This window comes from Euprymna scolopes, chromosome 33 (assembly GCF_053919585.1).
Source record: "Euprymna scolopes isolate OS-2025 chromosome 33, ASM5391958v1, whole genome shotgun sequence".
Classification (NCBI taxonomy): Eukaryota; Metazoa; Mollusca; class Cephalopoda; order Sepiida; family Sepiolidae; genus Euprymna; species Euprymna scolopes.
In genome coordinates, this window is record NC_136514.1 from 28,616,119 (window position 1) to 28,641,349 (window position 25,231).

At 33.9% G+C, this 25,231-nt stretch overlaps 1 protein-coding gene and 1 long non-coding RNA gene across 4 annotated transcripts in view; one reads left to right on the forward strand and one right to left on the reverse strand.

Moving 5' to 3' along the window:
* The first annotated feature begins 780 nt into the window (after positions 1-780).
* The window catches only part of LOC145258183 (uncharacterized), a 56,279-nt gene continuing 31,828 nt past the window's right edge, over positions 781-25,231 (forward strand). The window contains exon 1 of the long non-coding RNA XR_013864067.1: positions 781-1,906. This is a non-coding gene — a long non-coding RNA (uncharacterized LOC145258183). The remainder of the gene's footprint in view (positions 1,907-25,231) is intronic.
* LOC145258182 (uncharacterized) overlaps positions 14,804-25,231 on the reverse strand; it is a 156,875-nt gene continuing 146,447 nt past the window's right edge. For all 3 annotated transcript variants that reach the window (XM_080116062.1, XM_080116063.1, XM_080116061.1), the window contains one exon: positions 14,804-18,043. In XM_080116062.1, coding sequence (XP_079972188.1) covers positions 15,424-18,036 — 2,613 coding nt within the window. In that variant the 5' untranslated portion in view covers positions 18,037-18,043 and the 3' untranslated portion in view covers positions 14,804-15,423. The remainder of the gene's footprint in view (positions 18,044-25,231) is intronic.

Here is a 25,231-nt window from a genome sequence, read left to right on the forward strand (position 1 = left end):
TTTTATAGGAATCACAATGAAAGTGACCCCGAATTTGCACGTTACTCTCTATATGCTGGGTCACATAGTTAGTTTGACCCAGGAAAAGCGAGCTTGTAAACCAGTTAAATATAAGCAATAAAAAGACAAAATTAGCCTCTTCCTGTGTGCTATATATATCTCCCCTTCTCTCTCAACTTGATATTTTATATATTTTACAATTGTGAACGGCAATCCTTATAAATACACAACAAATGAAGACATAATTATGTTGGTGATAAAAGCTGAATTTAGAAATAGAACCATGTTTGAAAGTCGATTGATCTTTCATTTACAAAGTTTGCAAAGAGTAAAAGGCTTAAGATAGAAAGATCAGAACGTAGGAGGCATCCTGGAACTTGTACAGTTTAATCAAGACTTTAAAAAATGAAAAAAAAAAGGTTATATTGTATGTATCCGTTTTGGACTAAAGATCTCCGAAAAAAATTTCGCTTAATTTGATCGGTTTTTTTTTTTTTTTTTTTTTTTTTTTACAGCGGAAAAAACACGTTTTTATGACAGTGTGTTGAAGGTAGCCATTTTGAATTTTTTGAACATGCCACTGGAAGATAATTCAGTTTAAAGCGCTGATACTCTCTCCCCATCTTTAATACTAGGTTTTCTTCCTAAAAATCAAACCTTTTGCTCGGTATCATAACAAATTGCTTTTTCGCTGTAAAAAAAAAAAAAAAAAAAAAAAAAAAAATACTTGTTGAAATTAAGTGAATTTTTTTTTTCAGAGAACTTCATTCCATAACATATACTTACAATTTAAACTTTTTTTGGTATTTTCATTTTTTAATGTCTTGATTAAACTGTACAAGTGCCGACATCCTATACACATTGATAGCATTAAGACATCTGAGTTTACTTGGCAAGTTCAGCACACCTTTAGTGGTAATCCATGAAGATCAATGCAAGAAAAGACGATGTGAATTGTCAAAACATCAGATACAAATCTTATAAGTAAAGGTCATGTTAAATCAGAAGCGGTTAAGGAAAATCGTTTAATCAGGTCTCCTTTAAAAAAAAAAAAAAAAAAAAAAAAAAAAATTTGCATGATCACATATGGCTCCTAATTTTTGGCTGCCTAATTTCAAAGATCTCAATCTTTTGGCTTATGTATGAAGGTTTGTGGAGAAAAGGGTTAATGACCACCGTTATACCACTATAATAATCTTTAAACATCTCCATAGTAATAGAATTTTATGAAATAATGTATTAAAATGGCTGACTTAAAAAAAAAAATTTTTTTTTTTGAGAAATCAAAATGGATTATATTGAAAATAATACTTTAATAGAAGTAACAGTATAGTTTCGGCTTCAGACAGATACCAAATCTTTGTAGAGCTCTTCGTTCTCACTAAACCATAATTTTGGAAAGAAAATATTTAACAAGCAGACGTGTATTTGTGTGTGTGTGTGTATGTATATATATATATATATATATATATAGTGTGTGTGTAATGAATTTGAGAACACATGCTATTTTTACTATTATTTGATTTTCTGTTCTACATTTCAGAATTTTCAATGAAAGCTATAATTACACAACAAATAAAGAGATGCACAATTAACATGATTATATAAAAGGCTGAATATAATTTATAAATAGATACACTTTTAAAACTTACTTGATTTTTTTTTTTTTACTTACAAAGTTTGCAAAGTGTCAAAAGAAAGGTATCGCCATTATTAAAAATGTAAGAGGCATTCTAGACAACTTGACATCATTAGAACACCTACATTTATTTAGTAAGTACAGCACACCTTTAGATCCTAGAAGATCCATGAATTTGATTGTAAAAGAGTACTTTGTACCAGAAAGACAATGTGAAATGTTGTCAACAAAAACATCTTAAACAAATGTCATTTTACATCATAAAAGGTATGAGAAATTCGTTTAATCAGGTTTAATACACTTTTAAGCAATTTTGGCGCTTAGTATGACGGTTTAAATGCAATTATTTGTTTTGTTTAAAAAACAAAAATCACTTAATTTAATTTTATAAGTGTTCTATTAATTACTGTTTGGTTTTGTGTCATTTTAAAATATTTTTTTTCCTTTATTAAAAAAAAAAAATGTTAGTTTTCAAATTTGCATTTATTTAAAGCAATTATCTAATTGAAACTTTCCAATAATACATGCATGCATATATATATATATATATATATATATATATATATATATATATATATATATATATATAACACCAATTTGAATAGATTTCCTTAATATCTATGTCATTTACCTACCTTCATTCTCAAAATAATTTCAGCAAATTCAGTGATTGTTTTCACTTGAGCATTTTAAAATAACAAAATCAAACATTAATTAATAAAGCATTTATTAAATCAAAAGTTAAAGTAATGTTTAATATAAACAGGAGCCACGAGATCATATGTGAGCAATGTATATACACTGAGAAATTCCAGTTACATGCCATGTTTCATTGTTTTAAGCCCCCTATGCACAATTCTAGTAGGTAGCCTGTGATTGGTTTATTTGTATGGGCCAAGATAATTACTTGGCACATTTTTGTGAACATCGATTTTGTTTTCAGTCTACGATAAAACACCCGGCAAGAAAGACTCACCAAAAGTCGGCTCCGAAAAAAACGCCTAATTCAGAATGGAGCTGCCACAATTTCTTCATGTTATATCACCTAAATGTTTGGTGAAAAAGGATCTGGATTCTCTACAAGCAGAGACACCTTTATTTTGTGCTGAAGATATCCCAATTAAAGGATGGCATCTTTTGAACATTTTCATCATGTTTATATCACCTAAATGTTTGAACTTTTCTCAATTCAATTAGAGTCCCAAGGGACTCGATTTATGCCTAAAATAAAGGCCCCAGAACTCTAACAGAGAACACCATGAATTATCATGGACCTTTTCGAAGGAAAACTGAACTACCACTCCAACAGAAGGAGTTAACTACTGGATTCCTGTTCGGCAGGCAAAACTGACCCACCGTTTTGCAAGGACTGTACCAGGACCAATAACTTCTTTGCTGTTATAACTGAATAAAATTTAAGTTTGAAAGGTATGGTTTTGTAACTTGTGGAATAATTTTGCCTCTGCCAGGGAGTATTGAGTTTGTGAGATTAATTTCTCACAACACACACACACGTCTAACATGTGTACACATGCTTATTTAGTCAGAATTTAGCACAGTTTCCTCATGACTTTTGGAAACATTTTTATTTACGTTCAGAATTGCTGAAGCATGGAACAAAGTGTCTGCATCAATTGTTGGATGCTGAGACACTGCATGCTTTAAACCGCCCCCCCCCACGCTTCCTAAAATTCGACCAAACTACACCCGATGTTCCATTTTTTCATTTTCTTTCTTTGCAGATTGTAATGCTGGGTATGGGGCAGCGAAACCAGCTGCCAACATCCCCCTGCTTTTTATTGAAACCAACCGAGAGCTCTTTTTAGTATCCTCACTGTCCCCTTAAGTGCAATTGTTCCACCTCTATACTTGTAGCATTAATGAATCAAATAAAAACTTATTTTCTTTCACGAATCAATGTGCATGCTGGGTGATTTGGCCACACTGGCTAATAAACTTGCAGGGCGCATGGATTCCATCTGTACCCCTAAGAACTACACAGGACCAAAAGCCATAACTCACTAAATAGAGAAAAAAAAAAAATCATCCTCAACAATGGCCTAGATCAGCGTTTCTCAACCTTTAATGATCCGGGCCCCCTTACTGAGTATCTCAGCACTTGTGCGCCTCTCCCTCCCCCGCACTTTAACTAAAAAAAATTGTTTTATGTTGTTTATTTTAGGTCTTACTTCAGTCTGGTGTTACCCTTATCATAAAATTGAAGTATTTTCGTAATGCTTGAAACGGATTAGGCGATTTACATGTATGTATGTGATTTTCGGGATATGAAATCCAAACTGGGACCAATTAATTTTGTATCTAGAGGTTATTTTTTCATGGCTGAAATCTTGTCACCTTATTCATACATTGCAAGTTTCTGCTTTGAATTATATTTTTTCCGGCATCCTCTTATGGCTCCCTGATTGAAGGCCCGTAGGCCTTTTAGGGTGCCATGGGCCAACGGTTGAGAAACGCTGGCATAGACTGTTGGCTTTGGTGCCGTGGAATCCCCACCCCCTGGCTCTACATTAAGTATGGAAAAATGGAAAGAGTACATTAGTCTGAAATAGTAAACTGAATTGAGTATCAAAAAATAAGTTTCTGTTTCAGACATATTGTAAGAAATTCTGCAGAAATAAGCAAGCCTTTTATTGGATGGTTTCTCCACCCACGGATTTGTTTTAATCAATCAGATTGCGTGTTATAACTGGCTGCCGAGAATGTTCTTTAGCACCAAACTTCCTTTTCAGATCAGAACCCAGGAAGACAGAGTGGGACACACGTGGATTACTCACTCGAATCCAAGAAGACGCAATTTCTCAATCGAATCGAGGCAACAAAATTACTTGTTGCATCGAGACGTTTTAAATGCCTAAATGTGGAACAGAACTTTATTATTGCAATTACCAATGCCCTTAAGTAGGGTGAATTTTTATTTGCACGCTTGTGCTTCAATTTGATGTCTGTCAAGACAAATTTAAGGTTTACTGTTTGACCTGCCATTGCCCGCCATTCGGCAGTTTCTACATGGATTCCTCGTGTATGCTCAGCTAGCAGCTCGACTTGGAAGTCAATTCAACATATCCAAGCTGCGCATTTCTTTGTCAGCGAGAATCCTACCCAGCCTTTATCGAAGACAAACTATTATTCCCTTCGGGGACGTTACCCACCCATTATGGCAAATAGCTAAAGATGACACATCTTTTGCAACTTGGACCTTTTTTTAATTTAATAAAATTTACGTTGAAGTTTTAAGGTGAGCTTGTTGTAATTTCTGTATGGTTTTCTTCCGTTCTGCCAGGGGCAAAAACCTTGTGAGAGAAATCTAACAATATACCAAATCGCCATTAGTAGCCTTCAGGTCAAGATCATAGTGTAGTATCTGTTCTAATGCTACACTTCACCTTTTCTGTCCTCGGTCACTGGAGGAGAAATCCTTCATGACATATTTTTCTTTCACCCCCTCCCTCCCCATCCAGAGTTCTCTGCCCTCGTGGGAAGGCAGGTAAACAGGAATGATAATTGACATCCCCATAAAATGAATAATTCATTTTTGATTCTATATAGGCAAGTTAACAGGAATATTATACCTAGAAAAACGCTTTGTATTGCTTTGAATGTTTGTACAATTATTCTCATCTGTGGTGTTACTGGCACAACCTTTCGGCCGATGAACCCTCCGACCGTCAATACAAACATTCATATCTCATCGTAAAAATTCAGAACTTTTCAAAAAACGGTGTTTAGTAAAAAAGACGGTACTTGTGCTCTTATTGAACCGTGCTGAATTAACAACGTTATTTCGAAAGCCATGCTTAACATGGGGAGAGGGGGGGGGTGTAACTATCCTGTACTTTCAGTTAACAAATTAATAAAAAAAAAATATCGTAAAACTTTTATTTAACTCGAAAATACTATTTAAAAATAGCACAGTTCAATAAGTGCGCAAGTACCAAAAAGACATTCATTTTTAAAAGTCATTTCTTTTATTTGTATGTATAAAACTGTCCTCAAATATGTTGCGCACCTTGTATATGTATTACAATCTCCTTATCAGGCCATTCCTGTAATGATCTGGTCCCTTTTGATTGCTGTGTAATACTTGTTCTGTGTAGTTCTAGGAGGTCCACCCTCCCAGGCTTCTGCCTTCTCTCTTGAAGAAAGGGGTTAGTTTATCGCTAATCGCCTGGGGTGCTCTTGCCGGGGAATGCTGATGGGGCTTCACAGGTACTTTTTGCAGGTCAGAGTGCCCCTCCTCGGGAAGGGGTGTGAAGGTGTGTGTGTGTGTGTGTGGGGGGGTGAGCTGACTTCTCAATCCCATTTTCCAACCCTGTTGTCACAGTTCTTGCAATGGGAGAGAAGTCAGAAATAAATATCTATCCTCCTTCATACATGAATTGGTATCCGAGGGGGGGGGGAGGCAGAAGGAATGGTAACTACGTTACAAGCGATGAGATTGGCACGTGTGTAGCACTGTAGCATTAGCAAACTATTAGACGAAATTAAAAAAAGATATATACGTAATCATTACGAGAATGTCAGCCACATCTATCAACCTTTCCCTTAAATTGCCTTCTTCCCAGCTGATCGTAAAAGGTAAAACGATGCTATATAGGAAAGTATTTTATCTCCCTCGAAAATAATTACTTACTTTAGCCTACTTTCTTGTTTAGTCTTTTTTGATAGGATGACGAATTTACGAGTGTTGGGTCTAATTTCAGCTCAATTATAGCATAGAGATCGTTGGAATATCTCACCTAATTATGTTGGTTTTCGACAAAGTTTGGTGTTAAATTTTATTTCTTGTTCGTAAAAATAAAAGGGCAAGGTATACACTATACTATACAAAGGCGGTAAATTCCTATTTCGGTCACGTAAATTATTCAAGTGGATTTTGGTTCTATTCTCAAACAAAATTTGGTGTTTGTTACGATAAAGTTAACAAATCGATTTTTTTTTTAAAAGATGTCATTTTAAGCAAAAACAATATTATGTACTTAATTTTCATGTCGAAAATAGTAATACATTCAGAAATTACGAAAATTCGTCGAGTAGAACAAAACAACTGATTGTGGTTTGGTTTGCGTAAAATAAAGTCTATCGAACAAATTTTGCAGCCATTAACAAGTAATCTAAAATATTATTTCTGAGTTATGTCCCCTGTATGTAGACTGTCTACTTTATAACGTCTCAGAAAAATGAAATTTTACCCAATTTTCCGTAAAAATTACTTTTAACTATAAATAAATTTATATTTGACTAAATTACTAACCACTAAGCATAAGTCCCAGAGAAGCGGATGGTGTTAAACTAGTGGTACATTTGTGGCAAGAACAACCCGTAAAACACCTAGTACCCCCCCAAAAAAAAACTTTATTAAACTTTTAAATATTCAAAGCAAACGAATTTTCCTCAATTTCAGGGTTACCATTGATTAATTAATTTGAGTCATGTGATAGAAATTCTTCATTTTGATTGGTGGCGGGCATAAGAAATGCTGCCGGCTCGAGTTTTTTTTTTTTTTTTTTTACTTTCATGTTCGTTTTGCTAATCTCCGACCCCTCAACCATTTTCTCCCTTAAATTCTTGTGAGAAAGATAAATAAACAATTGAATATATGTTGGTTAAAATGAAAACAAACATGTCGAGCAACTGCTAAGCATAGTGCTTACTTCGGGGTAATTCGAATGCAGTAGACGGTGTTTAGTCAGATTCAGTTCCTGTTTTGAATCGCTTACTCTTGTGGTTTGTCAAGTTTTGTACTAATATTTATTTATTTGGCGCTTATACAGTTTAGTCAAGACATTAAAAAATGAAAATATTGAAAAAAAAAGTTATATTGTACGTAACTCGTTATAGTCTGAAGTTCTCTGAGAAAAAAATATCACTTTAATTTCATCAAGTAGTTTTTATTTTACAGCGAAAAAACAATTTGTTATGATACCGAGTAAAAGGTTCTATTTTTAGGAAGAAAAGCTAGTAATAAAGATGGGGAGGGAGTGTCGGCGCTTTAACTGGAGTTATCTCCCTTTGGCGTGTTCAACAAATTTCGTAATGGCTGACTTCAACACGCTCTCATAAAAACGTGTTTTTCTGATGTAAAATAAAAACTACTTGATCAAATTAAATGAAATTTTTTTTTCGGAGATCTTCAGTCCAAACAGATACGTACAATATAACCATTTTTCGCTATTTTCATTTTTTAATGTCTTGACTAAACTGTACAAGTACCATTTATTTAATTGTTAGGTGAAAGTGCAGAACATTTAAGTTCACCTTACCTCCCCATGTGAAGAGTGTCTTTCTAAATACTGTTCTGTAGTTTACAGATCGTGCTGAAATAATGTTATTATGGAGAAGGGAGGGTCTTTGTTAACTATTCTGTACTTTCACCTAATAAATGGGTTGATTTGGGGAGGAAAAAAACTCGCCGAAAGTTACGGATGAAGTTTGGATTCTTCTGACTTAGACTGGATTTTCATCAGTTTTATAAAAAAAAAAAAAAAAAAAAAAGTTGGCAATTTTTTTTTTACCCGCATTTCCCGTGTGGAAGGGTGTATGAAAAACATAATTCCAAATAGAATCAAGTTTTAAAAATTAGATTTAGTTTTTTCCTATGACTTGACTTCTTCGTCAAGAATTGTCTGATAGTTTTATGAGTGTTTATTTAAAATTACATTTTTTCTTTGTTTTGTTTAACTAAGAAAATAAAACGTACGATTTTTAGCGATTTACTAAATGTATCCATTATAAGGCTGGTTTTGATATCGGTTGTCTCCTTATTTGGTCGATCGAAATCCTACGTCTTTCTTAGTTAAAAGAACAAACAAAAAACCCATTCCGTGACGAGTACGTACACAATAAGGTAACCTGGAAGAAAGAGAGAGCCTGTTTCCTCCGTTTGACTATAGGTGGCGTTCCACCCAGTTACGGAAGCATAAAATGTATATAATGGCACCCTCACCCTTGAAATAAAAAGAAATGTTTTTGTTATATTTTAATTTTAAACATGTTTTTTTTTTGCGAACATATTTAAGTTTTATTTTATTTATTTTTTTTTTAAACATTTACGTTTTTTTTTTGTTTTTGCAAACATTTAAATTTTATTTTTCCAAACATGTACGTTTTGTTGCTTGTTTATTTTCGAACATTTACGTTTTTTTGTTTTTTTTTTACAAGCATAGACTAAATGTTTTTGCTATATTTTTCTTTTAAACATTTATGGGTACAACCGTTTTTCCGCGAGTATTTTTTTTACGCTCTTATAATAATAATTAAAAAAAAAAATCAACGTTTTTTCTTTTATCTTTTTTTTTATGGACCCCCCCCCTTTTCTTAATTTTTCTGCACTTATTTTACCTTTTCCGCGAGTATATATATATATATATATGCGCGTGATCAAAGAAAGAGCCCCCCCCCACACACACACACAAAAAGACATGTTTAAAATTAAAATTTATTTTTATTTCAAGGGTACCATTATATACATTTTGTGCTTCCATAACTGGGTGGGCAGACAGTAACGCCACCTATAGTAAAACGGAAGAAACAGGCTCTTTCTTTCTTCCAGATTACCTACAATAAAGATGTTTATATATGTTTTGGTAAATTTTTACTTGGCTTCCAACTTACCAATAATCACCTTCAAAATTACGACTGTTGAAGGTTTTCGGGTATGCTGAAAACGAATATCGCATTTAAATTTCCTGCAAACAAGTAGTTTTTTTTTCCGAATATTAAGCAATCTAATTCCGGTAATAGTGCACTTATTGATCCGTGCTGAAATAATAACGTTATTATTTAAAAGGCCATTCTTAACATGGGAAGGGGAGGATGTTTTGTACGTATTCTTACACTTGAATAAAAATAAAACTTTAATTAAACTTGGAAATACGATTAAAAAAATAGCGCGGATCAGTAAGTGCATTCCATTAGCACCCTAATTCCTTATATTATACGTTGTGGCCATTGCTGTACGCACAGGGGCGCATATATTTGACGCGCATGCGCCAACAAAATGCTCGCGCTTGTGCGTACAACAGTGGCCATCACTTATATAATAAGGAAATACATTGCTTAATATCCGGAAAACTACTTGTTTGCGGAAAAATTAAATGCGATATTCGTTTTCAGCATACCCGAAAACCTACAACAGTCGTCATTTAAAAGGTGATTGATTTTTAAGGTGGAAACCAAGTAAAAAGTTACCTTGTTCGTTTTTAAAGTGTAATTCTAAGTAAGCACTCATGAATACAACGATAATGAAACGTTTATCGTAGGTCGCATTCACCAATGGATTCGAAACGTATAAAACTTTGTGTTCCGTGTTACGTTGAGTGTTAGTTATGTTTACACGCTTTTCATGGGATCTAAAAAAAAAATTTGGGTTTGTATTACTGTACACATAGATTCGAAAAAGTTGTCAAAAAACAAATATAGAACAAATAAATGTTATCAAAGGCAAGATAAGTTACTTTTCTACCTAACTGGATATAATTCACGTGTTTTTATTCAGTGTAACATGTTTATTCAGCTCGAAAAACATGCAATGTTTACCGATGTATTGGAAAATTCAAAATGGCAGCCGACTGTTTCTCGGAGAGGGTACGTTTGGGAAAAGGTATTATAAATAATAAACTAGACAAAATACTGTTAGAAATTCGCTCAATATATGTTACCGTGACATAAGTTGACATGTATTCGGTTGTTTTCTAACAGTATTTTGTCTAGTTTATTATTTATAATACCTTTTCCCAAACGTACCCTCTCCGAGAGACAGTCGGCTGCCATTTTGAATTTTCCAATACATCGGTAAACATTGCATGTTTTTCGAGCTGAATAAACATGTTACACTGAATAAAAACACGTGAATTATATCCAGTTAGGTAGAAAAGTAACTTATCTTGCCTTTGATAACATTTATTTGTTCTATATTTGTTTTTTGACAACTTTTTCGAATCTATGTGTACAGTAATACAAACCCAAAAATTTTTTAAAATTTTTTTTTTAAACAGATATTCGATTAACAGAAAGTAACTAAACACAAAACAATGCAATGTGTATTTATGAAAGTTACGTATAAGCGAGAAACACAAACACGATATATTGTCTGATACAGTGAGTGAGGTGAAATCAAAATTTAAAGGCCTCTAAAACTTAGAACGGCCCCGACTTTCAAGACACAAATGCAAGCGGTGAGAGAATTAAAGGTGCTTTCTACACGTTATTGCCGAAGTTGGAGACGCCATTTTATTTCACACACCTGATGTCCAAATTTAGGGGAGAAATCATTATATTAAATTATAGCCGAAGAATGAAATAAATAACAACAAAAATAAAAATAAACTTCCAGAAAGAACTATGAAAAAAAGTGGAGATGTTTCGATTTAATTAATAAGAACGGGAAAGTTTTTCATGGAACATTTTTTTTTTTAATTAAAAACAGAAAATGAAATGACATATTCATAATGGTTTTAATTGGGCGAGCGCGAGCGCCATTTGAAAACCAAAACGTTTATTGTATAAAAATTGGGTTTGTATTACTGTACACATAGATTCGAAAAAGTCAAAAAACAAATATATAACAAATAAATGTTATCAAAGGCAAGATAAGTTACTTTTCTGCCAAACTGGATATATTTTTTTTTTGTGTTTTTATTCAATGTAACATATTTATTCAGCTCGAAAAACAGTGTTTACCGATGTATTGGAAAATTCAAGATGGCGTCTCACACCCTCTTTAACACCGTAAGTTTGGAAAAAGGTGTTATAAATAAAAAACTATACAATATACTATTAAAAACCCGCCGAATATATGTCAACCTATGTCACGGTAACATATATTGAGTGAGTTTTTAACAGTATTTTATCCGGTTTTTTATTTATAACATCTTTTCCCACACTTACCGTGTTAAAGAGAATCAGACGCCATCTTGAATGTTCCAATACATCGGTAAACACTGTATGGTTTTCGAGCTGAATAAACATGTTACATTGAATAAAAACACGAAAAATATATCCAGTTTGGTAGAAAAGTAACTTATCTTGCCTTTGATAACATTTATTTGTTCTATATTTGTTTTGTGACAACTTTTTCGAATCTATGTGTACAGTAATACAAACACAAAAGTTATTCTTTCCCTTTCCGGAAGCAATCGTTCGCCAGTTTAATTTTTTTGTTATTTATTTCATTTCGGCCATAGTTTATAATATAATGATTTCTCCCCTAAATTTGGACATCAGGTGCGTGAAATAAAATGGCGTCTCCAATTTCGGCAATAAAGTGTAGAAGCACCGAATTAAATAATAATAATAATCTCGGATTGCCACCCGAACTTAGGGTTAATGGTAGGGCTAAGGAAGAATTTTTTTTTTTTTTAATGATTTTTTAATACCGGGATCTTGACATCTTAAAGGATGACGTTGACGTAACATAATTTCATCCTGTAAATCCCCCCATTTAACTTCCGTTATCTCTCTTGAAAAAATCAGAAACAATAATCTGACAATTTCAAAGAAAAGCTTTGGTATTTTATTAACGCCGTTGTTGACGTACAGGCGCCAACATGGCGGGATAAAATTTGATTTTGAAATCGTCTTAAACAAGAATTAAATTTTAATTTTAACTTCATGATCATAAAAAAACACATGCCTTTCGTTAACACTATTACTAACCCTAAGTCCGAGTGAGAACACGAAAAACAAAAATGGTACTTATTAATATAGAGTCGACAGATCAATTTTTTAATAAGTGGTTTTAAGTAAAAACAACAGTACTTAATCGTCATGTCGAAAATAGAGTAGAACAACTGCTTTTGTGTTTTTAGTAAAAAAAAAAAAAAAAAGTATCGCTAAACTTTTGGTTTCGGTTAATGGAGGAGAAATTCTTCATGAGTGATACATTTTTTATTTTTGTTACTATCCAGAGTGCCCCTTTATGGGGGGGGGGTATTTTCCCCCACATTAAAAATCGTCCTTATGTCTAACTCTGTCCTTGTGAGGAGGCAAGTAAAAAAAAAAAAAACTATCGCTACGGACTGGAAACAGTACATCAACCAAGTAGTGAAAAGGGAGTATGTCCCCTGTCTTCAAGGTGTTCACATATCTAGGGAAAATACAACACCCACTACCACAATTTTCCGTAAAAAAATTTCTACTCGATTAATTTTCGTAATTTGGGATATATTACTATATTTCGACATGACAATTAAGTATTGTTGTTTTTGCTAAACCACATATTTAAAAAATCGATCTGTCGACTTTATCTTAACAAGCAACAAAAAAAAAAGGGGGGGGCAAATGTGTAGTTTAGCGGCGTAAATTATTTGACTGACAAAAAATATATAAATTATTCATTTTTATATAAAACACATTAGACCCTAAGGCTGAAATAAAACCAGGAAAAATTTCATTTTTATATTTTCATTATTTTTATTAGACTATATAGTACGATATTCGAGGTAGCTTTATTGCTTTTAAAATTTGGCCTAAGATTTGATAGTTTGGCCTTAAAAAGGCCAAATTTGTTCTTTTTTACGCTTTTTAAATAGAACCATGTTTTTAGCCGCCATATTTTTTTTTTTTTTGTAATGAAAGAGCGTAAATCTGTTAACACTCAGAAAAGCCAAATTTTTAAAAGCAATACAGACAGAGCGGGCTTGAATGTCATACAATCGTACATTTAGTCTAATGAAAAAAATAATAAAAATGAAATTTTTTCTGTTTTTATTTCAGCCTTTGTGTCTAATAATGTGTTTTATATAAAAAATAGTTTTTATAATTTTTGTTTGTCTAATAATTTACACCGCTAAACTACACATTTACCCCCCCCCCAAAAAAAACAACAACAAAAAAAAAAACGGTATAGTTGTTACGCGACGTGAGTACGACAGAATCGTCGGGCCTTTGGCTGTTTTCAACAAATTTTGAGAAATCTTTATGACAGATGCTATTTACAAGAAGGATAACACCCCCAATAATCACATTTAGAAAGACGTTCTTAACACAGAAGGGGTGCGCGAACGAAACTCTCCTAAAACGAAAACAATTTGTTGGTGTGTGGGGGTTGATTGCAACCTAGTGCCAAAACCGTTTTTATAACTTTTAACCAAAGATGATAAACAACCCCCATTTACCACCCTACAGTTTTTTTTTATGGCTTTGTGCTTAATTTGTTACACCGTAAAAAAAAAAAAAAATTTTACCTCAAAGCAAATGAATAATTCAAAACGTAGTACCTGTTCTGATACTACATTTCATCTGTCCTCGGTCGGTGAAGGAGAAATCCTTCTAAACTGAGGCAATTCAAAATTTTTTTGTTCCCAATTCTGTGTCCCCTCCCCTCTTTTTTTTTTTTCCTTTTTTTAGAACCGTATTTTCACGACATTAAAAATCAACCTGGTGACGTTGTCCTCGTGGGGAGGCAAGTAAATAGAAACAAAACCGTTAAAAGTCTAGTTTACGGGACCGTTAAAATTCAATTTCACCTTAGAGAAAAAGAAAAAAAAAGAAAACAATCGCTATTTAAAACAAATTTACTAAAAAGAGTAATACAAAAAAAAAAAAAAAAAAAATCCGCTCTTCCAGGTATAAAACAAGGTGCTTAATAGAATAAAAACTATTTTCAAAACAAAAATACAGAAAAATCTTTGATACCCGTCACGGAACGAAGATATATATATATATATTCTAAAAATCACGTAAATTGATCAAGTAATTCTATTTTTAACTAAGAAAATAAAATTTTATGAGGAAGCAAAATGGGACTATCCCGCGTCGCCACCTTGAAAAAAAGGGGGGGGGGGCAGATAAGTCCATAATAACACAAACTTGCGAGATCAGCCTTGTAATACTAACGTTTTCAATATAATCACTAAAATTTTGATTTTTATAGTTTAATGTAGTACGTGATTTTTGGAATATGACATCTTCGTGTCGTGACAGTTGTGCACATGAAAAAAAAATTCCTACAATTTAGTTTTCAATTCTAAATAAGCACCTAAAACAATTACGGATTTAATTATACAATATTAGTAATGTATCAAAATTTGTACTTACCTGAAATATTTTATCCAAAATTTCAACCTCTAAATAAAATCGTCACAAGTACGATCTTATTATTATTGATTTAATTCTTTTTTTTTTTTTTCAAATTACAAACAAAAGTTCAGGGTTTTAGCTACAATATTTATTTTAACCAAAAAATGTATAAATCAAAGAAAAAGAATATGGTTAGACGGAATAAAAAAAAAAAAAAGTAAACAGTTCGGTAGTTACTATTTTTTTTTTTTTAAATAAAATTTACTATTTGAAACAACCATTGCTGACATGGTGTTATGACAGGACAAGGTTGACGGGAGGGGAGTTATCATTTTATTTATTTATTTTCAATTAGGTTATAAATTAAATCATAAATAATTAGTAATACAATAAATTAAGCACAAGTAAGTAATATATGTTTACAAATAAATAATGTAAAAAAAAAAAATCGAAAGTTTTTTTGCATATTTTAGAATTAATTTTTTTTTTCTTTTTAATTTCCTTTTTTTGTGGAGAGGTAATTTTTTTTTTTTTACCAAATAAATAAATAAGTACTAATAAATAATGTTTGAAAGTTCTTTTTTTTATTTTATTAAATTTTGTAGCAAAAAAAAAAAAGTTAGTTTTTCTTATGTTGGAGACAAGCAATAATCAGGATATCAAAATAATTTCTTCTCTTTAAGGAGGGGGGGGGTGAAAAAGGACGAAATTTATTATTATTATTATTTTTTTTTTTTAATGAAGGATTAAGTTAGTTTTTTTAGATCTTGGATGTCAGACGACATGAAGGAGTCTGTGTCGTCCATTAAGCTCATGCCACTAGATTCAAAAGACGAAAATTTTTTAGAGAGAACTTTCGAAGACGACGATTGCTGTGATGTCTTTTGGATCGAATTAGAGGTGGTCATACCCTGGGTGCTGACCATGTTGCTGAAGGAGTCATCCAAAATGTTGGACATCATCTCATTTGACGACTGAGAACTGCTTGACATCTGTTGGTTTGACATGGACATCTGTTCAGTGGCCGAAGACATCTGTTGGTTTGACAAGGACATCTGTTCAGTGGACATCTGCTGGTTTGACATGGACATTTGTTCAGTGGCTGAAGACATCTGTTGGTTTGACATGGACATCTGTTCAGTGGCTGAAGACATCTGTTTATTTACAGTGGACATTTGCCCACTAGCCATGGACATCTGTTTATTTGACATTGACATCTGTTCATTGGCCGAAATCATCTGGGCAGATGACACATTCATCTGGTTACTTTCTGCACTTGACATGGAAAGGTTCTCCATTGCACTGGACATTTGTTCAGTTTTGGCCATGGACATCTGTTCTGATGTAGACGACATCTGTTTACTACTCATCATTGAAGATGAGGACAAAGAAGAAGCCTGCTGTGAGGAAGAAGACATATTACTGACAGCCCCCAAGTCACACGGCATGATCTGCTGAGAAGTATCTCCTTCAGCCGGCACCATTTTCTTTTTCATTTCAGCAGCCTTTAAAGAATCCATTAATGCTGCCGGTGAAATAGATACCCCAGCTAACATTTTCGTGCTGTCACCAACTGCCCCCCCTAACATTTGGCTGTTGAGAGAGCCTTCCTCCTTTAACATTTTCATGCTGCTAGAAGATTCTGATAGCATTTTTGTGCTGCTAGAGCTTTCTTCTCTCGCCATCATCTTGCTTGTATTTGAAGATCCGGCAAACATTTTAGTGCTAAATTCGCCGTCCTCTTTCGACATAACCTGGGAACTGTTTGAAGAGGACGCCATCATTTTAGAACTCCCAAGGGACTCTTCTCTCATAGACATACTCGAGCCTTCATTCATCATCGATGAACTGCAGATGGAAGAATCTTTCTTCATCACAGAACTGGCACAGTTAGCAGACTCGCTTTTTGACATCATCTCGGCTGCGTTATACCCAGTGGCACTGACTTCGTTACCTGATGCTGAGCTTTTTAATTCTGCTGGCGCCCCTCCAAAACCTGCAACAGCCTCGTTTTGATTTCCTGACTTAATGCCTACCGCTGACTCAGTAGTTTGTCGTTCGGCTGCCTGTAGCAATTTAATGACTACATCATTATCACGGCCCTGATATAGCATTTCACCTTCAAAGTGCACTAGACCCTGCTTTCGAGCCCTCATTAGCATGCCAACTAACTTGTTGGAAATGCTGGTGTACACCTGAAACAGGTTGCCGAATTTTATCAAGACGGAGTTGTCAGGTTGGCGTTTTCCGAAATCAGTTATAACGCGACAAAGTTCTGCTATCTCATTGCTGATGTGGTCACCCGCTTTCTTGCCGCGTAGTTCTGTCATGGATCCTTCAATTGGTTTTCCATAATCTGCGTCCGTCTTGGATAACTTCTTATGATGGGAAGCCCCTTCCCATCCTGAGAACGGATTAAGAAGTTGCTTCCGTTCATGATTCAGGGTACGTTGTTGCCAGCGGTCTATTTGGCTCGACAGATTTTCCCTCCTGTAATTCATGTCTGAATATTCGTCTTCGTATGATTGGTCGATATTGCCTTCTTCTGTTTTATTTATTCCTCCAATGATATTGGCAAAGGTTTTCCCCATCGGTTTCCACTGAGGTACAGCTTCTTCTTCCTCATATGGTGTAAATTGACTTGCTGGAGTAAACGAAGCATCATTATTTTCTGGTTGGCCTCTCAAGTTATCTATTTCCGGTTGACTGCCTAAATTCTCAATTTCTGGCTGGCCACTCCAATTTCCAATTTCTGGGTTTTCAACTCTAGGACTACTGCACGAGATCTGCCCTGTCCTGTCGGTCCAACTCAAAACTGGAGGACTGAAAGGTGACGAACTTACTGGATCTTCATATTGTGGGGGTATCGGGATATTTACTTTGATTGGCTCAGGAGGTTTTGCCAGTTGTGGGATTTGCGTTAGTGGAACCACGTCTTCAATTTCAGTATCAGGTTTTCGCCATTTCATTACCCGGGACAAAAAATTTACATCAGGACTCCGAGGGGGATTACTGTAGGTTGCGGGGTATCCCGTTGGGGAGACTGGAATAAAATCTCTTGAGGGTGCTGGCGGGTTGAAAGTCACAGGAGAATAGGGTTTCGGGCAGTGATCAAATGGGTTGAAAGGTACTTGATAACACGGAAGCGGGCTGAAAGTTTCAGCTGGTTCGTCAAGTGGACTGGGGCTTCTTGAAATGTAAACCGTAGGTGGTTTTGAATATTCCCCGGTTGGACTGGTCAATACTTTCTTTGGACATCCTTGGGACCATTCAGAAAAGGGGTTGTGTAACTGCTTCTCCTTGTGCTCTTCGTATCGGTTTTCCCATATGCTAATCTGATGAGGAACTTCCGGCTTCATAACTTTTCTGTTTACAGGAAAAAAAAAAGAAAAAGAAAATCAAATATGAGTGCAGGTAATAAATAAATAAATAAATAAATAAAATTAAAAAAATGCATATACACTAATCCCTTGGTAATCATTAACAAGAACAAATAACAGGTGGTAAAAAGATAAAGAAATAACTATGCTGTAAGCATGTATACATGTACTGGAGAGAACTTAAATGCCTACTAGACATTATCTACAACTGTCTAAGGTCTCTTTGTACAGGAGTTTGTTAGGACAAATTGGCATGAGGATATTTTTCCCTATAAGTAAACCCTGAACAAATATTCAAAATCACAGTATTCGCAGCCCAAATAAGATCTTGGTATGGCTAACCCACACTGTTTTTTTACGAGGAATGGTGCACCTTCTCCAAGTGATGTTACCTCAAGTAATAGCACGAAGCTGGATACTCCAGCAGACTAGATGGATTCTTATCCTGCAATACAGTGAGACGAAGAGACCAAAAACAAAGATATACTATAATATATTTAAATGGTCAATTGGAGAGAGGAAAATCATGTTCTGAACTCCTTTACTAACTGTTTGAGAGCCAAAGGAGAACTTTAATGAGGCTTCAAATATCTATGTATCTCATATAGAGATCAAGTGCTAGTCCCAGTTAAGAGGCCCCCGATTTCTGTGAACTTAGCCTGAAGTAAAACGAAACACACTAGGGAAGTATTAGAAGGCTATCACAATGCAAAAATGCAAAGAATAGGAAGTCGTCAATGCTGCTATCACTTATTTGCGGACAATTTAAATGCGGTAATCTTTTTAAAAACGCAAATAGGTCACAAATAACGGAGGTAAACCAAAGCGATCTTCTTTTTTTTTAAAAATAACTTCGCAATTGTATTTTCTATGAAAAAGATGGGGTGCTTATATGCACGTAGGTTACCCCCACAGTTATTAAAAAAAAAATAGTAATATAAAAAAAATGATATTGCTTAATAATCGAAAAACTACCTATTTGCGGACAATTGAATGCAGTATTCTTTTTTTAAAACGCAAGTAGGTTACAAATAATGTAGGTACACCAAAATGATTTTTGTAAAAATAATTTTGCAATCGTATTTTCTATAAAAAAAAAAAAAAATTGTTGCTTATTGCATGTAGATTACCCCCACGGTTTTTTTTTTTTTTTTTTTTTAAATAGTCATTAAAAAATGATTTTTCTTAATAATCGAAAAACTACTTATTTACAGACAATTTAAATGCGGTATTCTATTTTAAAACGCAAATAGGTCACAAATAACGTAGGTAAACCAAAATGATTTTTTAAAATAATTTCGAAATTGTATTTCATATGAAAAAATGTGGTGCTTATGCACGTAGATTACCCTACCCCCCCCCACAGTATTTTTTTTTTAAATAGTCATTAAAAAAATGATATTGCTTAATAATCGAAAAACTACTTATTTGCAAACAATTTAACTGTGGTAATCGATTTTAGAACACAAGTAGGTCATAAATAATGTAGGTAAACCAAAATGATTTTTGTAAAAATAATTTCGCAATTGTATTTTCTTTGAAAATATTTGGTGCTTATGCATGTGGATTACTCCCACAGTATATATATATATATATATATATATATATATATATATATATATATATATATATATATATATATATATATATATACACATATTTTTTAAATAGTAATTAAAAAAATGATATTACTTAATAATCAAAAAACTACTTATTTATGGACAATTTAAATGTGGTATTCTATTTTAAAACGCAAATAGGTCACAAATAACGTAGGTAAACCAAAATGATTTTTTTTAGTAATTTCACAACTGTATTTTCTATGAAAAAATTTGTTGCTTATGCACGTAGATTATCCCAACCTTACCCCGTCCCCACAGTATTTTTTTTTTTTAAATAGTCATTAAAAAATGATATTACTTAATAATCGAAAAACTACTTATTTGTGGGTAATTTAAATGCTGCATTTGTTGGTAGCATATTATTTCCCAGTTAAAATTATAAAAAGTTTGATACTTATGTATTTTTGCTACTTCGAAAGCCATTCTTTACATCAGGGGGGAGGGGGTGTTTTGTAACTAATCTGCGTTTCCACCTAACAATGTAAATTACAAAAAGTTATCATGTAACGGGAATCTAACCTGAAAAGAATTAATGTATAATAGCACGGTACCATAAATGGAAAACACTGAAAAAAATTCTAAAATTCTGTCCATATTGTTTATAAAGAAAAGGTTTATAATGTTTAACAATAGAAAAACTTCTATGTGTATTGTTTAAAAATGAAAAAAAAAGGTTCTGTTTAAAATAAATAAAACGTATGTAATTTTTTTTCAAAAAGTTGTTTTTCTCTCTGTCTCTTGTCTCTGTTTCTCTTTCTCTCTATCTAAGTATCTGTCTATCTGCACTCCCCCCCCTCTCTCTCTCTCTCTCTCTCTCTCTCTCTCTCTCTCTCTCTCTCTCTCTCTCTGCCTATCTGTCTTTTGTACTCTGTCTGTGTCCATGTGCATTTGATTTCAAAATCGGTCGCTCACTGTTATGGCAAACCTCGAATATTATGCTTAAGTGTTTTTTTTTTAATCTTTAGCAGAAAACACAAATTGTAATTAACCACAGTAGAAGAATTGAAGTAATATAGTTGGGAAAAGGAAAATAAAGCGAAAAAGGAAAAATTGGGTTGTTTTAAGTTTAAACTATCATAGCGCATATACAGAGCGGCCATGTTTTTAAACATCTAGCATGTTCGTTTATTCAATAAGGTGCCCATTCTCGATTAGGCGAGTTAATAGTTAGCATCCAATGAGAAGTGCCAGAACTGGGTAAGGGAGAAATTATTATTTTGTCTAACGGGAAATGGAAAGTTGATGGTTTGTATAGAAGTTTATGATCCAGTTAAGAAGGGTGCCTGGAATGTGTATATATCTTCCGAGTGTAGACTGTAGATATAGAAGAAAAAAAGAATTACTTTGTCTAAAAATGTAGGCGGTCGTGATGATGCCTCTCCTAGGATGAAATGTAGGATTTGATTATAACAAATAAATGTGTCTAACATGGCGTTCTACAGTTACATAAGATGGTGGATAATAGTTTAGACATAATAAATTTGTATGTAGAATCTGTTCTTGCAAACCTACGGTAATTTGGTACAGAAGGGAATTTTTGCAATCAAAATATTATATATATAGAACAGAAATACTGTAGGTATTAAACTTAACATAAAATTCCTTTTAAAAAAATTAAGTAAAAAGAAACGGAATGAAGCTGAGACATGTGCATGCGAGTATTATGTTTTTCTCTAAATAGTTCATTTCTTGTAAGTAAAAAAAATACTCAGGCTGAGATCAAAACCAAAACCTAAAGGCAGTGAGTTAAGTACGATAACCATTAGGCCAGCTTGGCATGATCGTTAAAATTGTTTTCAAACCTGCTTATTCTCAGCAGAAGTAATTTGTTATGTGAATGATTCATGCATGCGCATTTGTGAAACAGTTGACAAACAGATAAAAATCTGATGACCCCCCCATGTAATAATTTTTCAGTTTTGACCCCTTAGCAACCCTTTTTTCTGGATGAAAACCAATTAAAAATTTTCCATATGTCTGAATACTCTATATACCAAATTTCAAGTTTGTAGATCAAAGATTTGTTAAGTATATAGATTGAGAAGTGTCCACACACACACATTCTCACTTTTATAGATATATATTTCAAGAATTATAAAATAACTAGCGGGGGTACTCGGCGTTACCCGGGTGTTTGTAGGTGTGTGTGGTGTTAAATAAAAAAAAAACCGGGGGGGGGGGGGGTAGGACCGAACCGGAAGCCCTGAGGCGAAATTTGAAAATAAAATCGGCCAGCCAGAATGAGTTAGTGAAAGATGTTTGAATTTATTTTAGAACGAAATTGACAAGTGTGTAACCGGAAGTCGTTGAGTGTTACGACAACTATGACGACGACGACGTAGGTTTGTTTGTTATAAGCGAAGTAAAAACAGAAAACAACGTTAACACTTAAGCCGGAAAAAAAATCACAAAAAAAAGACTAATGTAAGGCAAACGAACGATGAAAACAGAAAAACGAACATGTGAAAAATGGCTTCAATAAGCCTGTTTCGGTATTAAAATTTAAAAAATCGGCGGGTACCCGGGTGTTTGTGGGTGTCGCTAATAATAAGCGAAGTAAAAAAAAAAAAAAAAAGCAGAAAAACGAAACACTGGTTCAATATTTAAATTTAAAAAATCGAAAAAAAAAAAAACCCATCTCACACCACGATTCGAACCCAAAACGTTTAGATAATGAACCAAGGCCTTAAACAACTGAGTGAAATTTGTTCGGTTTTTCAACTATTTAAAGTAAATCAGGTCACGACGTCATCTGACGCATGCGTAGAATTGGTCATTGTCACGAGAGGACCGTTTTTGTTGACCCCGAAAATTGTCGATTTCGGGGTGAAAAAGTTAACGTTTTTGGCCAATTTTTCGATATTTTTCGAGCAAAGGATAGAGCTTCGATGTGATACTGAGTTTGTGATTTTTCGTCGCGTCTGTCGAAAGTTTTTAGCAAACATCCAAACATACACACAAACATACATACATTTTCGCTTTTATATATAAAGATTAGTACTTTTTCATAATAATGAATTGATATAAAATCATAAGGAATTATAACAAAATAATTATTTTATATTTCTTGATATATATATATATATATATATATATATATATATATATATATATATATATATAATGAATACATGACAAAGTCTCTATTTCAAATTTCATGTTGTTGACCATCCTACAATTTATTCTTTTAATTCAGTTGACATTTATATTCCTTGACCGTATCTGTTTCGTAGTACAAAATCATTCGCTTAATTATTATATCAATCAAGGAATCTATTTTGCCCTTAGAAGAAATAGCAACTATCAATCCACCAAAAGGAAATAAAATGCATTTGGACATGATTAAAAAATCTGAAAATTAGGAGAGAAGCTGCAATTACTTTATTATTTGCTTACATTATGCCATTTTGAAGTGTGTGTGTGTGTGTGTGTGTGTGTGTGTGTGTGTGTGTGTGTGCGTGCGTGCGTGCGTGTGTGTGTGTGTGTGTGTGTGTGTGTGTGTGTGTGTAATATTTCATTTTTATATATAAACTTTTACTTTTCTTTCAATTTTCTCTCTTGACTGTTTTAAAAAAATTGAGCTAACCAGCAAAAACAGATACTTATCTACAATTAACTTTTGCTAGCTTTTTTTCCTCTGAGGATAAGAGCCTTTCTTTGAAACTCCATGGAACAAGGAACCTTTCACCTTTATTTCGTATTCCTTGCTTTGAATAAAATATTGTAAATTTTAATTCTACAATATCTTGACTTTTCTACTCATATGAATATATTTAAAAATAAATTATCCAAAGCTGTTTAAGGGAAAAGCTCGATGCAGATTAACATTTAACAACAGAGCATATATTAATAAACAATAATACGCTTGTGGATGCCCTCCTCATCCAAATGCTACAGCCTTCCTTATATTGGAAATTTATCAATGTTGCTGGGGTTTTTTATGCTTTAACAGTTATCTCCCTTTGATGCTTATTTCAATAATGTGAGAAGTTGGATAACCTGTAGTTGCCTCCCTTTGTCTGCTAAGAGAAGACCTGTGTTTTTAGGATTGGGTGACTCGGAGTTATTTCCTCCTTGACTGTGTATTTATAAGGGTGCGTATGCGACGGTGTCTACTTCTCTTCATGTTGTAAACAAATGAAAAAACAGATGTGTCTGTCTGCATCTCTCTGTGTGTAAAAAAGCTAAAAAAATGTTACATTGTTAATTAATTTGTTTTCTTTTGTCATCGTCCATATAACTTCCAGTATGAAGTCATTTAAGGAAGAAATATAGTTTGCTTGAAGCATTGTGTCAGTTATGTCCAGGGTGGAACAGTAAAATTGTCGCCCTAGGAAAGGCAACATAATTCCATTTTTGTTTGATGAAAACTGGTTTTCTTTTTTTTTGTTACAGACCATTTACTAGTTGGTCAGTTGTGTGCAAATCCCAAGAGCGATAAGAGCCTTCAATCATACCTGAAAGTGACGCAATGTTGAATGAGCTGGATCGGAGATGCGCCACTGTAAAACTCATGCTCTCTACCGATCCAAGTTATGACAACAGGACAATCGCCAGCACCCTCAAAATGCAAATCCGGACAGTTCGATGCTTAAGGGCGTGCCCAGGATGATAAAAACAACGTTTTCAGCCATGGTTATGGTCTTTGTGGTTTCATGTGAGAGCCACATCATACCACCTCACATCTTCGAAGTTGGCTTGAAAGTCAACACCAAAGTGTACCTGGATGTGCTGAAGAGTGTGATGATCCGCTGACAAACCCTGGGTGTGGCAGCAGGACTTGGTGCTGGCCTACAAGTCCAAAGAGACCCAGGCTTGGTTTCAGAAGGAGTGGTACGACTTTGTACCCTTCTCTCACTCCCCCGACCTGAATCCGCTGGACTACTTCGTTTAGTCATATGTCGAGAACATCACCAACATGACCTCCCACAACACCAAAGCCAGTCGGATTGTTGCCATCCGCCATGTATTTGCCGAGATCCCGCCAGCACTTGTGGAAAAGGCGTGCTCCCAGTTTCGGATCCATATTGAGGCGTTGATCAAGGCTGTTACATTGAATAGATGTCAGCTCTACTACATAACCAAGTTACCTAAATTGATTTTTTTAATAAAAGTTTTAAAATAAAGCTGTAGTTTGTTTGCTTTAGAGCAACAATTTTATCATTCTACTCTGTATAAAGGTAAGTGTCAAAAGGCTAAAAAATACATATATTACTATACACACACACACACACACACACACACACACACGCACACACACACATATCATTTTTTTTAATATATAATTATCCACTACCACGTGTTTCGTCGTCTACGACTCATCAGAGTGGCTGAATCTGATGAGTTGTAGACAAATATTCAGAGAGGAGTTTGGTAGAGACTTTTGACACACATTCTGACAAGGTCAGTTTCATATATATATATATATATATATATATATATATATATATATATATATATGTGTGTGTGTGTGTGTGTGTGTGTAAAGTGACCCCAAAAAACGGGCCCCAACTCTAATTAGGCCCCGTTTTGGTGTTTTGTCCAAATGAAAT